The sequence below is a fragment of the Pelophylax lessonae genome (genome assembly GCF_965119305.1).
Source record: "Pelophylax lessonae genome assembly, chromosome: 6".
Taxonomy (NCBI): domain Eukaryota; kingdom Metazoa; phylum Chordata; class Amphibia; order Anura; family Ranidae; genus Pelophylax; species Pelophylax lessonae.
Window position 1 is genome coordinate 188,858,778 of NC_138773.1, and position 26,035 is coordinate 188,884,812.

Sequence of the window (26,035 nt, forward strand, 5' to 3'; positions counted from 1 at the left end):
ACATAAATCACACTCAAAGTAGGAGGATTTGTGACATGTTATAGGATAGAAAGGACTCTTTCTTACCATACAGAGAGGGGCCCGCGTTCACCACAAAACCGTCAGGGAAAAAGGGGGAACATACTACTCACCATACCGGAACCAGGCGGGCACCAACTCCTGACAGTACCCCTCTCCACCGGGGCGGGAGGGCTGTCGACCAATACGGACGCCGTGACTCATGGTCTTTGGCGTTTCAGCGAGACGTTTAACTCGCGGGGTCAGTCCCTTAATGGGACTTTGTCGCGGCCGACCCAGCGCGGAGCTATGGCCTGCACGCGCTCGTAGGCTGAACTGGGGTGACCACCGGATCTCAACATCCAGCCCGTCGCCCAGTTCAGCTTTCTTGCTTGAAGATCTCACAGGAACACTGGAGAAAAAAGCTGTCTAAAAAATCTTTTTAAGAAAAAAATCTTGCCAGGACCGAAGATCCCAGCAAGGTATCTAGGTCCTTACTCCTAACTAGACAGAAAATAACTGATTTGCTGAGGCAGAGAGAGAGAGGATATACCCTCTGGGACTGCCCCTAGGGTGTGGCCAGAGCTTTTTAATTTCCTGTCTAGTCCTGCTCCTGCGGAGGTAACATAACCCGAAGGTGGTGTATCACCGAGGACTACGTCTGTCGATGAGCGCTAGAGAAATAGTGTATTTCAAATTTAGATTTATCAGTCCAGAGCACCTGCTACCATTTCTCTGCACCCCAGTTCCTATGTTTTTGTGTATAACTACTTAGCCTTGTTTCCATGTCAGAGATATGGCTTTTTGGCTGCAATTCTTCCATTAAGACCACTTCTGGCCAGTCTTCCCCAGACAGTTGGTGGGTGAACCTGGGTCCGACTGGTTTTCACCAGTTCTGTGCTGATGGCACTGCTGGACATCTTCTGATGTTGAAGGAAAGTAAGCATGATGGGCATTTTATATGCTGCATTAAGCTTCCTTGACCGACCACTGCGTCTATGGTCCTCAACATTTTCCTTTTCTTTGTGCTTATTCAAAAGAGCTTGAACAGCACATCTTGAAACCCCAGTCTGTTTTTAAAATCTTTTCTGGGGGAGACCTTGCTGATGCATTATAACTACCTTGGGTCTTGTTGATGTGCTCCGTATTGCCAGGTGTATGACCTGTAACTTGAAACAGTCTTCCACAACCTCACCTTAGTAGCAGAGTTTGGTTGTTCCTCACCCAGTTTTAAGCCTCCTACACAGCTGTTTCGTTTAATGACAGTATTTCAACTTACATATGAAATTAATCATCATTAGCACCTGCTTGGTATAATTGGTTAATCATTCACCCCACTCTAATCCTATAAAATCCCTGACTTTGTGCAAGTTTTACAGGGTTAAAGTAAAAGAATTCATGCTATTTTGGAGCCAAAGGGTAGTCCCACCAAATATTGATCTGATTCAGATTTTCATCTATTCACTCACTTTGCATTTTAAAAGTATATATTTAAGGCATTTCTTTACATGTGCCTAAAACATTTGCACAGCAATTATATTATATCTATATTAATAAAAGCCAAGTGTCCCTGCGTCCAGAGATTCCAGATTCCCTGTGTCCGTGGAAATGCGCTACTGCGCATGTGCCACAGGACAGCCGTTGGGACTGGGGGCGGGCACTGACCTGTGTAAGCTGGGGGAGCTCCTCGGTGTCGGAGGCTGGGTATTGGGGGGTCACCCCGATGATGGTGCAGTGTGAGGGCCGTTGTACTGCCGATAGTTTCAGTAGCCACCGTTCTGAATTCGTATGTGCTGGGGAGGCAGGAGGCGGGGTTCCGATCAGTTGCCTTAGATTTAAAAATGTCATTGCGTGACGTCAATGACGTATTGGCGCCGGGTGGCGCCATTTTTAAATCTAAGGCAACTGATCGGAACTCCGCCTCCCCAGCACATACGAATTCAGAACGGTGGCTACTGAAACTATCGGCAGTACAACGGCCCTCACACCGCACCATCATCGGGGGTGACCCCCAATACCCGGGACCGGGCCTCCGACACCGAGGAGCTCCCCCATCCTCCCCAGCACATATCAGGAACAGGTAAGTGAGACTCCTCCACTGCCGGCCATTATGCGGGGCTGCAGGCATACTACAAGAGATGCAGTGCTGCAGGCATGGTACTCCTGTACGATGCCCGCAGCACTGCATCTCCTGCAGTATGCCCACAGCCCCGCATTCCCCTGCACCATGCACGCAGCCCCCCATTCCCCTGCACCATGCGCGCAGCCCCGCATTCCCCTGCACCATGCGTGCAGCCCCGCATTCCCCTGCACCATGCGCGCAGCCCCGCATTCCCCTGCACCATCCCCGCAGCCCCGCATTCTCCTGTACCATGCCCGCAGCCCCGCATTCTCCTGTACCATGCCCGCAGCCCCGCATTCTCCTGTACCATGCCCGCAGCCCCGCATTCTCCTGTACCATTGCAAACTTATATTCTGAGGTTTTAATTACATTCTTTTAATATAGTCAGTCGTGAACTAAAGTGGGCCGGTCTAAGGCATGAAACTCCAGGGCTGAAAATGAGTCGCACTCCGGCCCTGCCGGAGAGTCTACACTCACCCGCATGCTGGAGCCGGGCAGGAGCACCCCGTCATGGGTCAGGAGAAGAGGCAGGCGCGGGGGGGATCTGGATAGAGCCGCTAAAGCCCATGACTGGCCACACACACAATCCGCACACCGACCGACCAAACTCACTGACAGCTCCGAGTCCGGGCAAAGAGCAGCAAGACTACAACTACGGAGAGCGGCCGGAGACAAATCATCTCCGCCTGAGGAAACCACCGCCATCTACTGGCCAACTGTGAGTATTACAACTGGGAATTCACCTCACAGGGCTGAGGACAGAAATCACCTCATCATATATTGTGATATCCTACATACTATACACCCCAATATAATCACCTCATCATATACTATACACCCCAGTATCATCAGGATATCTGATGAGGTGATGATACTGGGGTGTATAGTATATGATGAGGTGATTATATTGGGGTGTATGTAGGATATCACAAGATGGCGGTGGTTTCCTCAGGCAGAGATGATTTGTCTCCAGCCACTCTCCGTAGTTGTAGTCTTGCTGCTCTTTGCCCGGACTCGGAGCTGTCAGTGAGTTTGGTCGGTCGGTGTGCGGATTGTGTGTGTGGCCGGTCATGGCCTCTAGCGGCTCTATCCAGATCCCCCGGCGCCTGCCTCTTCTCCTGACCCATGACGGGGTGTTCCTGCCCGGCTCCAGCATGCGGGAGAGTGTAGACTCTCCGGGGAATATGGATCTGGTCCGGAGCTGCCTGCTTAGAGGAACTTCCCTGAAGAGCACCATTAGTCTAGTGTCTAATTATATATATATATATATATATATATATATATATATATTCACACGCACACAAATTATAATTACCTTTTTATTATAGGTAATCACATGACCTCTGTTCTCAGCTAATAAAGGGATTTTGAAAGGGGGGGGGGGGGGAGACAGGAAGTCTTTCAATTTGTGGTCTGTCTGCAAACTGAAGGATCTGACCATGACAGACAGCTTTTTTTTTTTTGGTAATATAAGTTATTATTATACTGCACTATGCTGGTGTGCGATCTAGACTTTTTCCACATTTAGGCCCCTTTTACACGACCATTCTGAAAAGTTTTTCAGACGGACCTGATTGGACGGTCCATTCACCCATTGTAACGGCGGGTGTAAATAAACCTGTGTCCATTTACACCTGCCTGCCGCAGGTCGCTAAAAACAAAAACAGAAGGGGATTCGTCCTCCTCGTCTAGGTGGATTGGATCGAAGGGGAGTCGATGTAAACAGACAGCAAAGTCCGTTTACACTCAGCCGCCCATAGAGAAAAGAGGGCTATGTCCATGTCCGTTGTGCAAAAACTGAGCAGACATGAACAGTCTTTGGACAGATCCTCTGCGGATCAAAACAGAGTCCACCATGTGTGAATGGAGCCTTACTTTTAGCGGCTCTCATTCAAATCTGACAAAAAAAAATATGCACACACACACACACACACATTAAAGTAGTTCCTTTACAAGTTTGAAGGAATATTTTTTTGATATGCAAGCAGCATATATAAGCAGCATCAGCAGAATTTTTAGAAAAGCTCAATCTTTTATAAGAAAGGAGCAATTCCTTTAAGCGAATTTTTCTAGAATAAGTTGCAGGCAGGAGAAAAAAAAATCCTTAGTTCCTCAGTAACCAGACTAGAACATTACAGCTTTCTAGCAGGCCATAAGGCAAGAGCCTGCAACAGGAGATAATTGCGTCAGACATATGTGAATATAGTTCCTGCAGTAAATGGAGAGTGACCCTGGACTCGCCATGAGAAATAGATTTGATACAAGAAAAAGAAAAAAAACACTTACTTAAAGGAGCATTAATATGATCAATAGAAGCAAGAAGATGAATGTTAGAGATGGAAGACAGTTGTCCGAGGACCTGTTGACTTTTGTCTCCTCTTAACATATGACTGTCCAAATTATGAATGAGAAGATAAAGCTCCAAGGAGCTATCTGAAAGGAAAATGACAAATATACAACAATTAAAAGCGGTATTAAACCCAAAAACAAAAAAACTATCCTTATCCTTTAAAGTGACATTAAAAAGTCTCCTTTTTTTTTTTCCTAAAAAAGAGATGTTATACTTACCTGCTCTGTGCAAGGATATTGCACAGAGCAACACCTTATCTCCTTTCGTTTGGTTCCCCACCTGCGCTGTCCGCTCCTCCTCCTTTCCCAGTTCCTCCCTGGAGTACCGTGTGCTGAGGGGGCACCCTTGTGGGCATGCTCCTGAACCAAACTGTGTGCGTCCATAGACACACACAGCACATGCTCAGCCACATCCCTCCACTCCCTCCTCACAGGATTTGACTGACAGCAGCAGGAACCAATGGCTCCTACAGCTCTCAGGGTGTCCTGTGAAAGCAAAACAAGAGGGGGGGGGGGGGGCACAGTGCTGGATCAATGGAGGACTCCAGTAAGTGTTTAGAGATGGCTTGGGGGAAGAACAGGCAGTGGACAGTTTTTTACCTAAAGGCAGAAAGCGCATTAAGGTATAGATCTTTTTGACTACGGCCTCGGGTTTAAGGGATTATACTAGGATCAGGACCACAGCTACAGTCATGATCCTGGTATGTATTTTTTCAGCAATTTTCTTTTGTAAAAGCAGTCAAAACAACTGTACACCCACTCGATCACCTTCATCGGGATCTTCCGTCTGATTGAGGAGCATGGTAACAATGGGACCGGTTTGGTCAGATTCACTGACAAGAATGGAAGGAACTGAAGTTCCTGCCCCTCTTCTGTGATGTCAGAAACCCGAAGGGAAGAGGATTTGATCACTTCCGGTTTTCAGTGTGTTTGTTGACAAGCGGTTATCGGCTTTTACAGCGGGTCATCAAACCGATCTCAGCTTGAGCAGATGCTTTGGAGGTCAGAAGAGAGATATGGGGTCCAACAGACCTAGAATATCTCCAAAAAGAGAACCTGTCATGGCCGTGGTATCACAAGCACCCCTGTCCCCCTGTGTTATATTAATACCATTGAGTTTTAATACCACTGAGTTTTTTGGCGCTGCATTTATTTTAGTTATATTTTTGCTGCAATCTAAAAGAAGTCAGTAGGACTGCTGCTAAAATCCCATGTAGAATGCATGCAAACCGAGCAACGCTGAAGGCAAAATGTAAAGCACCAGTGTAAACCCAGGCCTAAGTGTTCACTGGAGTTTGGTTTAAATTTATTAGTCAAATCTGTTTTAAGTTGCTAGTGCATCCAACACCACCCGCTCCACAAGTTACCAATGCTGCTAGTCCAAAGGTGAATTCACAGCTAGTGGAGTGGAAACACCCTAAAGACACTGGCTGAATTATCAAATGGAAAAAAAAAAAAAGGAAAGAAAACCTAAAAAACAAAAAGGAAGACTAATTCAAGGATTGGTAAACTGCAATATATTACATTTTTATTTGTAGCTTTAGTGGTATGTTAAACATTTCCTATTTGGTCTAGTTTTCTAAAGGAGGGCATAACTGGATCACTCATTTAGCAGAAAACATTTGCAGTGTAACCTACACTATATTACCAAAAGTGTTGGGACACCTGCCTTTACACACTTATGAAATTTCATGACATTCCAGTCTTATGCCCAGTACACACGATCCGAAAATCGGACGTCGCTCCGTCCATTTTGGTTTGGTTGCTAGGAACTCTCAATTATATTCGCAAATGGGAGAGGTTACTTACGATACAAATTTTCTCGGACGATGATTCAAAAGCTTCCGGTATGCGTAACCACGCCGTAGTGTGTGAGGGGAAATGATGTCTACTGCTCATGCGCTGTCTACTGCTCACCATGGTTTTCGGACGAACAACATACTGATAATACCATTATCGTACGATGTGTTATAATACAATCAACATTTTTATGCTTGCATGACCGGATAATATCGTGAACTGTCGTGATCGCCTCTCGTAAGCTGTGTACTAACGATCAGATTATCGTCCGATCTTTTCACAAGCGTTATTTTTCGTCCGATTTTCAGATCGTGTGTACGGGCCATTAGTCCGTAGGGTTCATTATTGAGTTGGTCACCCATTGCAGCTAAAACAGCTTCAACTCTTCTGGGAAGGCTGTCCACAAGATTTAGGAGTGTGTCTATGGGAATGTTTGACCATTCTCCCAGAAGCCCATTTGTAAGGCCAGGCACTGATGCTGGATGAGAAGGCCTGGCTGGCAGTCTCTGCACCAATTCATCCCAAAGGTGTTCTATCGGGTTGAAGTCAGGACTCTGTGCAGACTAGTCAAGTTCCTCCACCCCAATCTTGCTCATCCATGTCTTTATGGACCTTCCAGCAGGAAGAATGGTCAAACATTTAAACCGTGTGGACAGCCTTCCCAGAAGAGTTGAAGCTGGTATAGCTGCAAAAGGTGGGCCAACTCAATATTGAAGCCTACAGACTGGAATGCCATTAAAGTTCATGTGCGTGTAAAGACAGGCGTTCCAATACTTTTGGTAATATAGTGCATCTCCAAGAAAACTTTTTTTCTAGAAAAGAATAAGCAGGGGATTATTTAAATAGTGCATACAATGAGGTGTGATAATTCATAGCAACCAATATATGTATTTATCTCTTAGAAATGTAATCCCATCTATGGGGATTGGTTGATAGGTCACTGCACAACATGTCCTCTGTAGGATAATACATTAAGATATTCTAATCATGCAATGACTGCAAGCAGTGTCTGAGTGAATTAACATTTAGCATCAGAAAATAAATGTTAAAAACACATTGTTGACTGGTTCTAAATCCACAATTTCTTTGTTTGTCAGTCTAAAAACTGCAGCCTGAATTATATTTTAAGTAGTGTACAATAACTGAGCCGTCTTACAAATCAACAGCTCATTAAGCACCAATCCACTGTGAACAGCTCTGATAAGACAAAATGAACAAACTCATTATGAAAATGCCACTGACCAGACAAACAGCTGCTGTGGTTATGTAATGTAATAAAAGCCTAATATACATAAATAGGAAAAAAAATATTCAAGATTATTAGAAAAGAACACAATTCATTTTCTTCATTACAATGTTATCATGAAAACAGATAAAACCCAGAACATCTGTTTCTGTAAAGGAAAAAGATGACCTGTTAGCACTAAAATCAAAGCTGAATTCCAGGAAAACAGCTATACACACAAATATAGCGGTGCTGATTCAAGGCTGGTGTTGGACTTGTGTCATTGCCCTCAGTTTTGACACAGGTCATTAAGAATTCATTTCACCTGCAGGTCACCTGCTTCAAGTGGGATTTGAATTCTTATGGACTTGTAGAAGAATAAAAAACCTGTTAAACATTACCAAAATCTCATTAATACCGGCCCTTATTTGCTGATGGATTTGCAATTATGTCCATCTAACCCGAAGATTTACACACCCTTGCCACACAGCATAGATGACATCACTTTCTTGATATCAGATCTAAACTTTGGACAGGGTACAGTGGTGTCAACTCCCCCCCCCCCCAACTTGCTGAATGGACAGAGAAAGAGCAGCGACAGATTGATGAAAGCGGTAGTAAACGTTGGGAAAAACACAAAAATTCTCCCTGGAAGGTAAGAGGTATAATGTTATAGTATGCATTGTATACTAGCAAATTATATGAAATATTTACCTTAAAACAAAGCCCTCTAGTGGTGAGCAGTCACCACTGCAGAGGCTTCCATCTTCAACCGGTCTTCCTTCCGGGTCCGTGGGCTGCAGCCGCGATGACGTCACTCACGTGCATGCACCCTAGAGTTACAGCAGCAGCACAGAGCTCTGAAGAAACGGCACGTTATGCTGCTCCTTCAGAGCCACTAATGTCACCGGCTGCTGCTGCTCTCTAGATTATCTCCTAAACGGTGCACGTTTAGGAGATATTTATTCAATCCACAGGTAAAAATAAAAATAGAGAGTTTACTACCACTTGAAGTCATCCATCTGCTCACTCTGTTAAATCCTATCAGTGCGTTCACTGTCACCACATTAGCATCCAGCACACCTGACTGAGTCTTAGCACTGCCAATCCCTCTCCTAATCTGAATGCTGCTGTGCAGAAGATTGCAAGCGATTAATACCTAAAGTCCCCTATGTGATACAATTTTGTTGCGATGGGTCCTCTTTATTGAGACATCAGTTCCTAATGTTCACTAATCACCATCTGTTAGCTTCTTCCCCCTAGCAACCAAGAAAATGGACAGCCAAATCCATAGGTCAGTAATGTATGCCGCTTCCAGGTTCCTACTAGGTAGGGAAGATCGGGAAATGGACAAACATTGGTCTGTATGTATGTACTGGGAGTGTGTGAAAGTGACTGGGCAGCTGTACAGCAGCCTCCAGACTACTTCCACATGACAGCCAAGAGTTGGTTTGTCAGAATTACATGCTACAGCAACTAGGAGTGTGTATAAACCCCCCTGCTACCACTAACGTATGACATACAGTACTGTGCAAATGTTTTAGGCAGGTAAATGCTGTAAATTAAGAATGCATTCAGAAATAGAAGCTTTAATAGTTTATTTTGATCAATTAACAAAATGGAAAGTTTACTACCACTTGAAGTAAATGGATGCATTTCTGCAAATGGAGTTGGAGATTTGGTCAGGATCAATGTCCTTCCCAGTGTCCCCAAAGCTGAGAAATACAGGCAGATACTTATCTATCATGCCATACCATCAAGGAGGCATGTGATTGGCCCCTATTTTTTTCTGCAGGAGCACAAGAACCCCAAACATACAGCCGAAGCCATTAACAACTGCCTTCAGTGTGAACAACATGGAGTCTTGGAAGTAATGGTTTGGCCCCCACAGAGCCTTGATCTAAACATCATTGATTCCGTCTGGTATTACATGAAGAGACAGAAGGATTTCAGGCAGCCTAAATGCACAGATTTGTGGTTAGTTCTCCAAGATGTTTGGAACAACCTACCTGCCGAGTTCCTTCAAAAACTGTGTGAAAGTGTACCTAGAACTGCTGACGCGGTTTAGAAGCCAAAAAGGGTGGTAACACTAAATTTTGTTTTAATTTAGATGCTTCTTTTATTCACTCACTTTGTATTTTGCAAATTGATAAAAATAAAAAAATAAAATGTATATATTTTAGAAAGCATTCTTTTGTTACAGAATTCTTAACACCTGCCTAAAACTTTTGCACAGTACTGTATGTCATATGTCAGTGGCAGCAGAAGGATCAAAGGTGGTTCTAAAAACAATGGTTCTAAAAATGCATGCTTTGCATTAGGGTTAAAAGACCTTCTACATAACCCCCCCCCCCCACTTATAATAACATGAGCCCAATCACAATCCACTGATCTGCATGAAAGCAGAGGCTCTCTCCCTTCTTATTGGGAGCCATTGGCTCCTGCTGCTGTCAATCACAGTCAGTGAGGGGGGGGGGGCGAGGGGGGGGGGGGATGATCCATGCTGTCCATGCTGTGTATGTCTATGGACACACAGGGCCGACTCAGGAGAAAGCATGCGCGAGTGCCCACATAGCAAGTAGATTGCTAAGGGTGCACTCGGTAGGGGGGAGAAGCCAGGATCGCCGGCGGGGGACCTGAGAAGAGGATCGGGGCTGCTCTGTGCAAAACCATTACAGAGCAGGTATGTATATCATGTTTCTTATTTTTAAAAAAATAAAAAAATTTTCCTTTACAATCACTTTAAATCTAGTTGTATTTAAAAACTAAATCTGATAATTTATCAATGAACACAAAACCGAATTAATGTGTCTCTTTTCTATCCACCTGAAGTTCAGCTTTAATTTCGGTATGGCAGTACTAAAAAGGCACCTAGTGCTAAAGAAAATATAGAAATTAATCTACTAAAATGCCTCTGCAGGCAACAACAAACAGAAAATTCCCAACTGTACAAAGTAGGGTTGCACCAATGCAGATACAGAGTATTTGCACGAATACTCGTAATTTTGCAAAGGCTCCGATACCAGAAACGGATACCTTTGCAGTGCAATTTGAGCCCATACAAAACCAATGGACTCAAATCGCACTTCAGAGAATCTCATGCAATTTGAACAGGAATGCGGTGAGATTCCTGTCCAAATTGCATGCAGTTTCCTGCACCGCTCCTGTGTGAATCCAGACTTGTCATAGTGACTTTAGCCTGGGTTCACACAGAAGGTGCAAGAAACCGCATGCGGTTTGGACAGGAATCACACCGCATTCCTGTTCAAATCGCATGTGATTCTTTGCAGTACGATTTGAATATATTCATTTGTATGGGTTCAAATCGCACCACAAAAGTATCGATACTCAACACCGACGAGTACTTGACTGAATATCTGGTAAAAAAATAGTATCGGTGCAACCCTAGTAGAAAGCTAAAAGGTAATACAATGGCTGGTTCTCTAAATCAAGCGATAAGAATACCCAGTGATAGTATAGTCAGTGCTGTATCTTGGCCTAGGCTGACAAGGCCCAGGCCTAGGGTGGCACTTTGCAGGGGGCAGCAAAATAGCTGCAACCCGCATGAAAAAAAAAAAAAAAAAAACAGCCTCCTCCTGGTTCCCGCACGAAAAGGATCCACGCCGGCTTGGTCTACACCTTTAGTATAGTGCCAGTCTTATGGGGTGAATTGGGCAGGAAAGGGGAAGGGTCCAGGAGGCAAGTCAGTCTGGCAGCCCTATAAAAGCGGTCACACTGCTACCTGCCGGCATGATAATACCGACCAGTGAGAACATTCGGACAGACCTCAGGCCGACGACCACACTTAATACAACTGGTCCGACGGCCATCAATGCTAATAAGTGTGGCACTGCAGCCTAATGCTCCACCTACACTCCTCCGCCCCCAGGTATGGCAGGCATCATGGCAATAATATAATTTCATTTCTTTAAACATCCTTGTCCTTGAGTCCCGGTTCACACTTGTGCGATGCGGGAAGGCTGCGAATTCGCAGCCTGTTCCCGCATCGCAAACGCACATCTGGCAGTTCACACTGCCATATGCGATACGCAGGGGGTGTCAATTAAATGTTAACGACACCCCCAGTTTGATCGCATATCGCAGTGCAATCTGACAGTTCGCACAGGATCGGATCGCACAAGTGTGAACCACTGTGCGATCCGATCCTGATGCGCTTGGAAAAAAGGGTCCTGTGCTTCTTTTGTGCGGGTGTAGTGCGAATTTCAGCCATACAAAGTGTATGGCTGAATTCGCACCTCACATCCGATCGCATGTAATGAAGGAGCAGTGTGCTCCGATATTACATGCGATCGCCGCACTCTCAAGAGTGTGAACCGGCCCTCAGGGAGCATACTGAATTGCATCATATATAATTAAGACTTTTAATTGCATATGATGACAATATTTTGGACCTGCTCACCTCCATATTTGCTATCGCAATATGTCACTGTATTAGTAAGATTACTCCTTTATTTTAGGATATTTGGACTAGTATTTGCTGCCACCGATTATTTCACTTATTTATATAATGACTATGGACTTCGTAGTCATTATACAAATAGGTAAAATAATCCTATGATTACAATCAGTGGCAGCAAACACAAGTCCAAATTTCTTAAAAGAAAGGAGTAATCTTACTAATCCCGTGACATGAGGCTGTACTAATGGGCATTAATAAGGCTGCACTGATGGCCACTGATGAGGTGGCACTAATAAGCTGCACTGATGGGGCTGCACTGATATGCTGCACTGATGTGTGCTAATAGGCTGCACTGATGGGCACTAATATGCTGCTCTGATGGCCACTGATAAGGCAGCAGTGGTGCATAATGATAAACTGCACTGATAGGAACTAATGAGGCAGCAGTGATAAAGCAGCACTGATATGCTGCACTGATGGGCATGAGGCGGCACGGATAAGCTTCACTGCTGCGGCTGCACTGATATGCTGCCCTGATGGGCACCAATATGTTTCATGTTTCACTGATGGGCACACTGATGGCCACTGATGAGGTTGCGTTGATGGCCTCTGATGAGATGGCACTGAGAAGCTGCACTGATAAGGCAGCACTGGTGGCCACTGATGAGGCCGCACTGATATGCTGCACTGATGAGGCCGCACTGATGGGCACTGATGAGGCCGCACCGATGAGGCCGTACTGATGGGCAGTAATGAGGCCGCACTGATGGGCAGTAATGAGGCCGCACTGATCGGCAGTAATGAGGCCGCACTGATGGGCAGTAATGAGGCCGCACTGATGGGCAGTAATGAGGCCGCACTGAGACTGTGGTTTTGGTCTGTGGTTTACAGATAACAGGGTGGGTCATAAACAAGAAGGGGTGTGGCCTTTACAGGAAGGGGTGGGTAATATTTAAATTAGGGGTTGCCCAAGTTTAGTCAGGTCTAGGGCAGCAAAAAACCTAAATACACCACTGACTATAGTGTAGTTTAAAGCCACTTTTAGGCAAGACGAAGGGTATATTTAGGTATTGGAAGTTCTTGTCATGTTCTCACAAAAAAAAAAAAGGAGAAAGAAAAAAAACTAAAACAGAATCTTTTGATAAATAAACAACACAGTCACAAACACAACAGGCAAATCCCTGACAAACTTCTGTTCTCAGTAACAGATCTACCTTTCTATAGACAGCTAAAGTTTCTTTTAAAGTGACCCTCTCAGGGTAAAATAAAAAAAACAAAAATAAAGCCCTACAAGAGAATAGCTACACTCCTCAGTGTGGTTTTATGCTGAAGAGACAGACAGAGGCTGCTGGAACGGAGAAGAGGTAGGCGGCATGACATAGGCCATCATAGAGGCAATAGGAGCCCTTCTATAGTTATATTTTAGTTTTTCTTACCCCTACAGGAGTGCTTTGAGGGAAGCAGCTGAGAGCTGTTTAAATTACAGAGAACTGGTCCAATCAAACACATTCTGGTTTTCAATTGCACATAAAGTGGGGAAAATTATTTGATCCCCTGCTGATTTTAAAGTTTGCCCACTTACAAAGAGATAAAAAGTCTATAATTTTTATCATAGGTGTAGTTTAACCACTTGAAGAAAAAGGCCAATTTTTGAGATTTGTTGCTTACAAGTTTAAATCAGAATTATTTTCTGGATAATTACTTTGAATCCCCAAACATTATATATCATTTTTTTGGCAGAGACCTAGAGAATAAAATGGCGGTCAATGCAATACGATTTGTCACACTGTATTTGCACAGCAGTCTTTCAAATTCAATTTTTTTTAAAGAATTAAATTCAATTAGAATTAAAAAAAAAAACTAAACAGTAAAGTGAACCAAACTTTTTTGTACAATGTGAAAGATGTCACGTGGAGTAAATAGAGACCTAACAAATCATGCATGCTTCAAAATTGTGCACACTCGTGGAATGACGACAAACTATGGTATTTAAAAATGTCCATAGACGAGGCTCTAAAATGTTTTAATGGTTACCTCTTTAGAGTTACAGAGGAGGTCTTAACCACTTAAGCCCCGGAAGATTTTACCCCTTTCCTAACCAGGGGGTATTTTGCGATTCGGCACTGTGTGACTTTAACGGACAATTGCGCGGTCGTGCGACGCTGTACCTAAACGAATTTGACGTCCTTTATTTCCCACAAACAGAGCTTTCTTTTGGTGGTATTTGATTACCTGTGTGATTTTTTGATCACGCGCTATAAACCAAAAAAGAGCGTCAATTTTGCAAAAATAACAATATTTTTTTATTTTTTATATGAAATTCCCCCCAAAAAAAAAGTAAAAATCAAAAATTTTTTAACATTTTTGGCCAATTTGTTTTATGCTACCTATGTTTGGTAAAAAAAAAAAAAAAAATTGCAAAAAGCGTATTTTGATTGGTTTGCGCAAAAGTTATTGCGTTTACTAACAAAGGGAAAGATTTTTGTCATTTTTGTTGTTTTTTTTTTTTAACGCGTAATGGCGGCGATCTGCGATTTTTTTGCGGTACTGCGACATTGCGGCGGACAGATCGGACCCTTGACTGACATTTTTGACACTTTTGGGGTTACCAGTGACATTTCTACAGTAATCAGTGCTATATATATGCACTGTTACTGTAAAAATACACTGGCAGTGAAGGGGTTAACTTTATTTCAGAGGGAGGGGCTGTGTGTGTCCCTAGGGGCGTGATTCTAACTGTGATTGGCTGTCTGTTGAGCTGTAGTTACACTGATCAACGGTCCTACATAGTAGAACCGTATGATCGGTGTTTCTACACAGGGGAGAATGACAGGAAGCTTGTTTACACAAGCTGCCTGACTTTCTCCCTCTCCCCCGCCGATCGCAGAGTGAGCGGCGGACATCGGGTCCGCCGGTCACACGCGGGGGGGGTTCCGTGACCGCGCCGGCGGTGCGCGCTCGCTCCCCAGAGCCTCACAGGCTAGTGACGTATATTTACGTCACTTTGCCTGTGAGGGGCTGACCGCCGCAGTAAATCTACTTGCGGCGGTCGGCAAGTGGTTAAGCTAGAATTATTACTCTCACTCTAATGATTGCGGCGATACCTCACATGTGTGGTTTAAACACTGTTTACATTTGCGGCGCGGCTTACGTATGCGTTTGCTTTAGCGCACAAACACAAAGGGATGGAGTGCTTTTTTCTTATATATTTTTTCATTTTTTCCACTGTCCCTTTAAATGTTGATCGTTTTTACTGCGATCACAAGGAATGTAAAAATCCCTTGTAAAAGTAATAGGCAGTGACAGGTACTCTTTATGGAGGAATCTGGGGTCTAAGTCTAAGACCCCAAACCCCTCTTCTGCACAAGATCGTTTTTGAATAATGTGGATTTTTTTTAAACTGGCTAAGTTGGCTGCCGAGTAAACTGGAAGTGACGCCACTTCCGGGTTACTACATCAGAGACCAGGGGACATACTGGCTGGTGGCTCGGGCCTCCCATGGGGACGGGAGAGTCCGGGCGAGACAAGGAAGGCGGCGGGAAGCGACGTCCCCTACCGCTGCTTGTAATAACAGCCGAGCAGCATCACCCTGGTACAACCACTTGAGCAAAAGTGGTTTAATGATAGAGACAGAATATCAACCAAAATTTCAGTAAAAACACATGATACAAATGTTATAAATTGAATTGCAGTTCAGTGGGTTAAATAGGTATTTGATCCCCAAGCAAAACGTGACCTAGTAATTGGTGGAGCAACCCTTGTTGGCAAGCACAGAGGTAAGACACCTTTTGTAGTTGGTTAGCAGGTTTGCATGCATCTCAGGAGGGATTTTGGTCCACTCTTTACAGATCTTCTCTAAATCCTTAAGGTTTCTTGGATGTCACTTGGCAACTCTTAGTTTGCCCAAAGCATAATGTTTCCACCTCCGTGCTTGACTGTAGGGATGATAATCTTAGGGGAATAGTCAGCATTTTTCTTCCTCCAAACATGGCGAGTCGAGTTAATGCCAAAGAGCCAACTTTGACTACAGCACTTTCTCCCAATCCTTCTCTGAATCATTGAGATGTTCATTGGCAAACATCAGCCAGGCCTGTACACGTGCCTTCTTGAGATGGGGGACCTTTGCGGGCACTGCAGGATTTCAATCCATGGCGGCGTATTGTGTTACCAATGATTAGTTGGTGACTGTGGTCCCAACTGCCTTGAGATCATTCACAAGCTCCTCCCGTGTAGTTCAGAGCTGATCCCTCACTTTTCTCATGCTCATCCTTACCCCATGAGACAAAATCTTGCATGAAGCTTAAGACCGAGGGCGATTTTATATTTCTTCCATTTGCAAATAATCACTCCAACAGTTGTCTCCTTCTCACCAAGCTTCTTAAAGGTGGTCTTTTAGCCCATTCCAGCCTTGTGTAGGTCTACAGTCTTGTCCCTGACATTTTTTTGGCAGCTCTATGGTCTAGCCCATGATAGTGGGTTTGAACGGAAAAAAGATTCTGTGGACAGGTGTCTTTTTGCACATAACGAGTTGTTGTTAGGAGCAACGTCCTAATTTGACAGGACTAATCTGTGTACCGCATGGGCACATACTGAAGCCAGTCTGTGGGAGCCAGAATGATTGTTGGTTGATAGGGGATCAAATGCTTATTATAACAATTTGGTTTACACCTAAGATAAAAAGTATAGACCCTTGATTTCTTTGTAAGTGGGCAAACTTGCAAAATCTGCAGGGGATCAAATAATTATTTTCCCCACTGCATACTGTATTTAGATCTGTAAATAGAATATAAAAATGGTGATCAAATTGTGAATCCACACTACTAGTCTATGGGTTTCTTTCTGGCTAGTTAGCTGGACAGACAACATTTTTCCCTTTCTATTGCTGTACATTGTGCAGGGTACCTTAGCGATTCTCCAGACCACTTTGCTGGAAAGATGTTGCATTTTTCATTGATTATTAATAATAAAGCATATATTGTTAACTTACTGTTTTTGAACTTCTGTAAAATAAAGTCCATTTGATCCAAGGGGCTGCGAAAAGTCCCAGAGTGACCTAAAGCCTCTTCTGTGATGGAGTTTAAAATCTATGTAGAAATACATGCAGATTATTAAGACAAACCTTCTTACACTGATTACACCTCATGCATAAAAAGGCACATTGACCAATCACATTCTCCATTTCACAGTTTTTTAAGATTAATAAGTGAAAGGAAACACGTGCTGTTCAATGGGCCAAAAGTGGTAATTACACAATGTACTAATAATGCAACTGTTAAATGGTGAGAAATGTTTGAATAGTTAGGGATAATGTTTACAATAATATAGTTCTGTCATCTATCACATCTCAGATGTCTGGAGGTGGAGGCTATGTTTATGTGAACAGGGCAGCCCCTTCAAAATTCAAGGTAAATTTAATCTGTCACGCACAGCTCTGGACAGCACTGCTGCACCTCTTAGTAGACTTAAACTGAACAAAGGAGCTCTCTTCGACTTCTGATGTGTGCTACGGTTCATGGAATCCAGTTTCCACTATGATGGTGAAAAAAAAAAAAAATGTATAACTGTCTGGCACCCCACCAAGCATCATTCCCATAATCCTATTGCGAACTTAAAGTGGAACTAAAAGGATAAAATACTCACCTAAGCTTCAACAGTCTGCCACCCGCAGAGTCCTTTGCCAGGGCTGGCATCTTCTCCCCAGGTTCTTCTAGGTGTCGGTCTTCAACTGTTTTGATTGGCCACCACTGGATAGTGTCACTCCCGCGCATGTGCAGGAGTGAAGTTATCTTGGCAGAATGTAAACTGCACATCTCAGTGTACATACTGCAGAGAGTTGCAAACAGGCAGGCAGGGGGGATTTTATTGCAAAAGAGACACTACATACAGTAGCTCTTCTGCAAAAAAAAAAAAAAAAAAAAAAAAAAAGCCAGCCTGTGTGTAGTTCTTAATTTTTATGCCTTCATTTCCACCTTAAAAGGGTTTTTCCAGACTTTACTTGCTAAGTGAGTCACCTACCAGAAACAAATATACAGAAAATAAAGTCTATATCCAACCAGCACACTTTCAGGGCAGTGAATCATTGAATACCCACTTAAGCTTCGGAAAGTTTTACTCCCTTCACGATCAGGGCATTTTTTGCTATTTCGGCACTTCGCTATTTAACTGGTACTTGTGCGGTCATGCAATGCTGTACACAAATGGAATTTACGTAATTTTGTTTACACAAATAGAGCTTTATTTTGGTGGTATCTGATCACCACCGATTTTTTTATTTTTGGTTATATGAACGAACAAAACACCAAAAATTGGTATGTATGTATGTATGTATGTGCCCATAACCTATACCGGTATTCAGTTTGACAGATTCTGAGATTTTGTTCTAAACAAAAATACAATCCTGCTTTCACCAAAGCTTATTGAAATCTCGAAGTAGGATCCAAGGAGTGCCAAGTTGCAAACTAGTTGATCTGCTTTGGAATAAAACTTTTTGGACAAAATGATAAAGCACCGCTTAGCCAGAAAATCTAGAAATGTGAGTTTTTTAGATACTGGGTAACTTGTAACATCTCCACAAATATCACAAATAAAACAATCAAACTGCAACAAATACAAGAATTAGTTATTGATGAAGGCTCTTACTGATTTTATTGTAATGCCTGGAAAGAATCCATTGATGACAATGTGGAAAGAATCCTGTAGCATGGATGTTCTAAACTTCTCTATAAGGTTCCTCTTGGAGCCCAAACCAAACAGGATGATATTGAAACCAAGGCTGACAAGGAAACACAAAGAACCCACTTAATAAAAGACACACCTCCTTCCATTCAAGATCAAAAGACTTAGAACTACAGCATGATTGCTTGGTATTCCCATATCAATGTCTAGAGGTTTAAGGCATGTAAGCAGCCCCACCCACACCTGTGTCTGTTGAGAATACACACCCACTGTACATGTGCTAAAAAGTGCACATATAATTGCATGGGCACACAGTCCATATATACAGTTGTGCTCATAGGTTTACATACCCTGGCAGAATTTATGATTTCTTGGCCATTTTTCTGAGAATATGAATGATAACACAAAAACTTTTCTTTCACTCATGGTTAGTGTTTGGCTGAAGCCATTTATTATCAATCAACTGTGTTTACTCTTTTTAAATCATAATGACAACAGAAACTACCCAAATGACCCTGATCAAAAGTTTACATACCCCAGTTCCTAATGCCGTGTATTGCCCCTTTAACATCAATGACAGCTTGAAGTATTTTGTGGCATGAGGCTATTTATCTTCTCAGATGGTAAAGCTGCCCATTCTTCCTGGCGAAAAGCCTCCAGTTCCTGTAAATTCTTGGGCGGTTTTGCATCAATTGCACGTTTGAGATCTCCCCAGAGTGGCTCAATGATATTGAGGTCAGGAGACGGAGATGGCCACTCCAGAATCATCACTTGGCCTTGTGTTTAGGATCATTGTTATGTTGGAATGTCCAAGTACCTCCCATGCGCAGCTTCCGGGCTGATGAATGCAAATTTTTCTCCAGTATTTTTTGATAACAAAAAAGATTCATCTTGCCATCAATTATGAACAAATTTCCTGTGCCTTTGTAGCTCACACATCCCCAAAACATCAGTGATCCACCTCCGTGTTTTACAGTAGGAATGGTGTACCTTTTATTATAGGCCTTGTTGACATCTCTCGATATGTAGCATTTATGGTTGTGACCAAAAAACTCAATTTTGATCTCATTACTCCAAATGACTTTGTGGCAGAAGGTTTGAGGCTTGCCTCTGTGCTGTTTGGCATATTGTAAGCGGGATACTTTGTGGCATTTGCATAGTAATGGCTTTCTTCCTGGCGACTTGACCATGCAGCCCATCTTTCTTCAAGTGCCTCCTTATTGTGCATCTTGAAACAGCCACACCACATTTTCAGAGAGTCCTGTATTTCACCTGAAGGTATTTGTGGGTTTTTCTTTGCATCCTGAACAATTTTCCTGGTAGTTGTGGCTGAAATTTTAGTTGATCTACCTGACAGTGGTTTGGTTTCAACAGAACCCCTCATTTTCCACTTCTTGATTAGAGTTTGAACACTGCCGATTCTCAATTCCTTGGATATATTTTTATATCCCTTTCCTGTTTATACAGTTCAACTACCTTTTCCCACAGATCCTTTGACAATTCTTTTGCTTTCCCCATGACTCAGAATCCAAGAAACGTCAGTGCAGCCCTGGATGAAAGATGCAAGGGTCTGTCAGGAGTCCAGAAACTCATTGACCTTTTATACACCCACTAATCACAAGCAAACAGGTGAGGATGGTTACCTTAATAGCCATTCAAACCCCTTTGACGGATGAAAAACGGACATCGGTGCATCTATATGTAAAAAAGGATGACAACGGATGATCATCTGTTTTCATCCGCTTCCGTCAATGTCCGTTTTTTGGAACGGATGAATGCCCTATTTTTCCATCCGTCGAAAAAACTGGATCGGACGAAAAAACAAATGAAAAGGGACGAAAAACGAATGAGAAGGACAAAAAACGGATGAAAAAGGACGAAAAACAGATGAAAAAGGACGAAAAAAAGATGAAAAACTGATACATTTTGACGTCACTGAACTGATGAACTGAACGGACCATATGTATGAAAGGGGCCTTTGTGTCAACTTGTGTGCATGTTATCAGGCCAAAATCAAGAGGGTGTATATTTTTGATCAGGGTCATTTGGGTAGTTTCCGTTGTCATGATTTAAAAAGAGTAAACACAGTTGATTGATAATAAATGGCTTCAGCCAAACACTAACCATGAGTGAAAGAAAAGTTTTTTTGTTAATATTCTTGGAAAAATGGCCAAGAAATCATAAATTCTGCCAGGATATATCGACTTATGAGCATAACTGTACTTCCTGTGAACAGATTAAGCCCTTGTTCACACTGAACATGGGTTTGAAATTTTGCAAATTCAGCTAAACTCACACAATTTCAAACCCGCATTTTAGTGTGAGTTCGGGGGCGATCTGAATGACATCTGTACAGGTTCATGTACAAATGTCTAATGAAATAGCCCCCGACGTTGCCAAAAGTAGTGCAGGAAGTACTTTTGGAAATCGGTGCGGCTATATTGCTAAAACCCTCATGTCACTGTGCCCGTCACCACAGATCACAAAGATACAAAGTACCCCTGGTCATGAATAGGATGAATAATCAATTCTACTAAAAATTATACATGAAACAGCAAGACTAAATACTAAAACTCCAAAACGTGTTTACTCTACAATCACTTCTCTTTTTTTTTTTTTCTTTTAGTGCTTATTAACACTACCAGGAAATGTAAACAAAAAGCACACAATGGTAAGGCTCTTTTCACATCTAGGCATTCTGGATTGCAGGCGGAATCTCCGCGATTCTGCCCACGAACTCGAATTACCACAAATCGCAGGCACCCTAATTGCAACGCGATTTTGACGCGATTGTCGCCCAATGCAATTCCAAACTTCTTTTGAGCAACAAGCGTCCTGCGATTCTGTTTGCGCTATTTTACAGCGAATCGTCTGGCGACAATGCCAGCAAAATTGTGCTGCGATTGGGGTGCCATTGGAAATGACAGGGATCGCAAGCGTGTCTCGTGATTTGCGGTGATTCGCGATCGCAGGCAGAATTACAGTGATTCTGCCTGCGATCCACAATGCCTAGATGTGAATGGAGCCTTAGGGTGATCATTACTACAGCTCACTAAAAATCCCATTCACTGTAGAAGCAGCTCTACATTTCTCAAAAGAGACACCAAATGCAACTTGGAAAATATAGACATGGGTATGCACCCTTTAGAACTTACTGCAGCTGTAACATCCACTTGTAGAATCGTTCTTCATATTTTTTGTTAAGATAGTGAAGATCAGCAGCAAAGGGAGATGGGGTCTGGTCCAAAAGTTTACGTAAGGTCTCCTGCAGATAATCAAATTTGGATAACTTTGTGTTTAAAAAATGTTTAAAATAATATTAAAAACAGAATTTTTGTAAAATCTTACCGTAAAATTCCTTTCTCTGAGTCCTACGACAGTCGCTGCCTATTCACACAGTCTTCACTTATGGGGTATTGACTTCATCTCCACAGGAGTTTCTAGGCATAAGACTTGTAAAAGAACAATAAATTTACATAGTCACACCCATGGGGGCTGTCCTACTAGTCCAATACCCCCCTGCAATAGCCAACCCAATTCAGTTAGGTCGCAAGCAGTGAAAGTGTATAACAAAAACCCCAAAAAAGAGGGGCGGGGGCGGCGACTGTCGGAGGACTCAGAGAAAGGAATTTTACGGTAAGATTTTACAAAAATTCTGTTTTCTCTTACGTCCTCTGACAGTCGCCGCCCATTCACACAGTCTTCGCTTATGGGGATGTCCCAAAGCAGTGTAGACATGAGGGGTGGGCAACGCAACCGCCAGAAAGGCAACGTAGTACCCACGTCAGAGAAAGGAACCTTACATGTACAAGAAGGTAACCTTCTGGGTAACAAAAAACAAAGGCTCAACATGAGCAATAACCCAGGAAAACAAATAACCAAAAGGGGAAAAAACATCAACAGCCAGGAACCCTGATAAAACCAGGGTTTCCTAAGGAACAGCCGCACAGAGCACTTTGCGGCCAAAAGAGGCATCAGCTGATGCCAGAACATCAATTTTGTAGAATTTTGAGAAAGTGTGCGCCGACGACCAAGTCGCAGCCTTGCACACCTGGGCCACCGAGGCCTGATGCCGATAGGCCCAGGACGTACTCATCGACCTTGTAGAGTGCGCCTTGACAGGGAAGGGAGGAACCCGTTCCCGCAACGAATAGGCCTGTATAATGGTCTGTCTGATCCATTTGGCAATGGTTGCTGCAGACGCAGCAAACCCTTCCGAGGTCCCTCAGGAAGGACAAACAAAGAATCCGATTTTTGAAAGGATTCAGTCGACGACAGGTAGACCCTGATCGCCTGGACAACATCCAAGGCATGCAAAGCAACCTCCTTAGGATGCTTGGGATTCGCGCAAAGCGAAGGCAAAACAATGTCCTCATTCAGGTGAAATTCCGAAACAACCTTCGGCAGGAAGGACTGATTAGGTCGCAAGACCACCTTATCCCTATGAACCACCAGGTAAGGTGAGCGGCAAGACAAGGCCGCCAACTCAGGCACCCTGCGAGCAGAGATGATCGCCACCAAAAAGGCCACCTTTTTTGATAACCTAGGCAATGAGATTTCCCTGATGTTTTCAAACGGGGAACTCTGTAACACGGACAGAACCAAGTTCAAGTCCCATGGAAGCAAAGGCTCCTTTCTAGGAGGGGCCAAGTGCCGTACACCTTGAACAAAGGTGCGAATTAAGGAATGAGACGCCACAGGGCGCTGGAAAAGAACAGCCAGGGCAGAGACCTGACCTTTAATCGTGGCCAGCGCAAGGCGCTGGTCCACTCCAGTTTGGAGGAAAGCCAACACTCTCGACACAGAGTAAGAACTGGGAGAGAAACCCCTGGACTCACACCAGGCAAAATAAGCTTTCCAAGTACGGTAATAAATCTTACCAGAAGAGGCTTTTCTAGCCTTGATCAAAGTAGGAATAACCTCTGAGGAGAGACCCCTATCTCTCAGGACCTGGCTTTCAAAGGCCAGGCCGTTAAAGCCAGCGATTGTAAACCAGGATGGAAGATCGGTCCCTGGGACAGCAGATCTTCTCGGAGGCTCTATGGCCAGGTGAACGATGTCCGCGTACCAACGGCGAGGCCAGTCTGGTGCCACCAGAATCACCAGTGATGGTTCCGAGGCCAACCTGCGAAGGAACCTGGACAACAGCTGAAGCGGAGGAAAGGCATATATCAGACGATGCTGATGCCAGGGCATCACCAGCGCATCCGAGGTGTCTGCCAGAGGATCGCGCATTCTTGCCACAAATCTTTCCACCCTGTGGTTCAGCCGAGACACGAACAGATCCACATCCGGGGATCCCCACTTCACACACAGCATTTGAAACACCTCGGGGTATAGGGACCATTCCCCCTGGTCCAAGGTCTGGCGGCTCAGATAGTCGGCCTGCCAGTTCTCCACACCTGGAATGTGAACTGCCGACAACGCCAGGACAGGAGTCTCGGCCCAAGACAGAATACTGGTCACCTCCTGGGCCGCCCGGGCACTCCTGGTGCCCCCTTGGTGGTTGATGTAAGCCACCGCAGTGGCATTGTCCGTCTGCACCCGTATAGGACGGCCCCGAAGACGATCCGACCAATGGAGCAGGCACAGCCTGACTGCTCTCAATTCCAAAACGTTCATTGGAAGGGAGGATTCCCGACCAGGTGCCCTGGGCAGACAGGTTGCCCAGGACGCCACCCCAGCCCAAAAGGCTGGCATCCGTGGTCACTACCGTCCACAGAATTGGCCGGAAGGATTTTCCGTCCGACACCGCTGGGAACTGAAGCCACCACAAGAGATCCCTTCTGGTCTGGGGACTCAGAGACACCCTCAGTTCCAAGGACTGAGGCAGTCTGTCCCACCTGGCGAGGATCTCCGCCTGTGAAACTGGGCAAATGGTATCGGCTCGAAGGCTGAGACCAGCAACCCCAGGGACAGCATACAGGTCCTGAGTGACGAGGATTCATTGTCCCTGAGGGACCTGACCTCGTTCTGCAGAGTCCGGAGCTTGTCTTCCGGCAAGAACACTTTTGCTTGAGCAGAGTCCAGAACCATCCCCAGATACTGGAGACGAACCGAAGGCGACAAGGTTGACTTCTGAACGGTGATCGTCCAACCAAACTCCTGAAGCGTCTGGACCGTAGTGGACAGATCGCGCAGCAGGTCCTGACTGGCACTCGATCTTAACAGGAGATCGTCCAGATATCTCAAGACCGCAATGCCCTGTGCCCGCAACAGGCCCAGAACAGGCGCCAAGACTTTGGTAAAGACCCTTGGAGCCGAAGCGAGACCGAAATGAAACGCCACAAACTGGTAATGATCCTCCGCGATAGCGAAACGGAGGTACCTCTGATGACCCTCGAAAATGGGGATGTGCAGATATGCATCCTTCAGGTCTATGGAAGCCAGGAACTCTCCCGGATTCAGGGAGGCCACCACTGAAAGGAGTGACTCCATGCGAAACTTTTGAACGCGCACGAAGCGGTTCAGCGCTTTTAACTCCAGAATCGGTCGCACTTTGCCCTCCTTTCTGGGCACAGTGAACAGATTCGAATAGAAACCCCGAAACCTGTCCCGATGAGGCCCCGGGACAATCACCCCCTGAGCGAGAAGATCCTGCACCGCCTGATGCAGATCCTGTAACCGCCCTGGGATCAAATGAAGAAAGAATCTGTTTGCCGACCTTGAAAGAAATTCGATCTTGTACCCTGACCGAATGATTTCCTGAACCCACCTGTCCGGGACTCGGAGCAGCCAAGGTTGTAGGAAACCGCGCAAACGTCCCCCCACCCCTGTAATGGGTAAGGGCGCCCCTTCATGCAGAGGCGGACTGAGCCGCCGCACCGGCCTGGCCGGATTTTTGTTTGCCAAACCAGGGCTTCTTCTGATTACCTTGGCCCTTGAAGGGTTTCCCCTTGTCCTGCGCCCTGAAGGCACGAAAGGACCCTTGAGTAGGTTTAAAGGATGGGCCCCGCTTACCGTGGAAAGACTTGCCCTTGGGGTTCTGGGGGAGCAGAGTGCTCTTACCCCCCGTGACACCCTTAACCAATTTGTCCAAGGAGTCCCCAAAAAGGCGAGATCCCGCATAGGGGATGTCAGCCACCGTCTTCCTGGACTTCTGGTCCGCTGACCAGCACTTCAACCAGATCAATCGACGGTTAACCACAGCGACACTGGACAGGCGTATTGCCAATGGGGCCTCATTCAGAGCCACATCGCACAGATACATGACCCCACGATGAATCTGCTCCACCATGGCCACAGTAGTGGCAGGGGCAGAGTCGGCCACGAGAGTGCGTTTGAGCACCGTGGTCCAATCCGCCACCGCCTGAGCCACCATCACAGAGGCAAAAATCGGCTTGAGCATGGAACCCGCCACCGTATAGGCATGACGGGCAAGAGACTCCAGCCTCCTATCAGTAGGATCCCTAAACACCGTGGAGTCCTCAGTGGGCAACAGGGTAGA

At 44.7% G+C, this 26,035-nt stretch overlaps 1 protein-coding gene across 1 annotated transcript in view; it reads right to left on the minus strand.

Annotated features, from left to right (window-relative positions):
- ORC2 (origin recognition complex subunit 2) overlaps window positions 1-26,035 on the minus strand; it is a 135,429-nt gene that overhangs the window by 34,433 nt on the left and 74,961 nt on the right. The window contains exons 10-13 of the mRNA XM_082261318.1: window positions 21,744-21,853; window positions 18,553-18,685; window positions 16,901-16,997; window positions 4,406-4,552 (exon numbers count right to left, since the gene is read on the minus strand). Coding sequence (XP_082117444.1) covers window positions 4,406-4,552; window positions 16,901-16,997; window positions 18,553-18,685; window positions 21,744-21,853 — 487 coding nt within the window. The remainder of the gene's footprint in view (window positions 1-4,405; window positions 4,553-16,900; window positions 16,998-18,552; window positions 18,686-21,743; window positions 21,854-26,035) is intronic.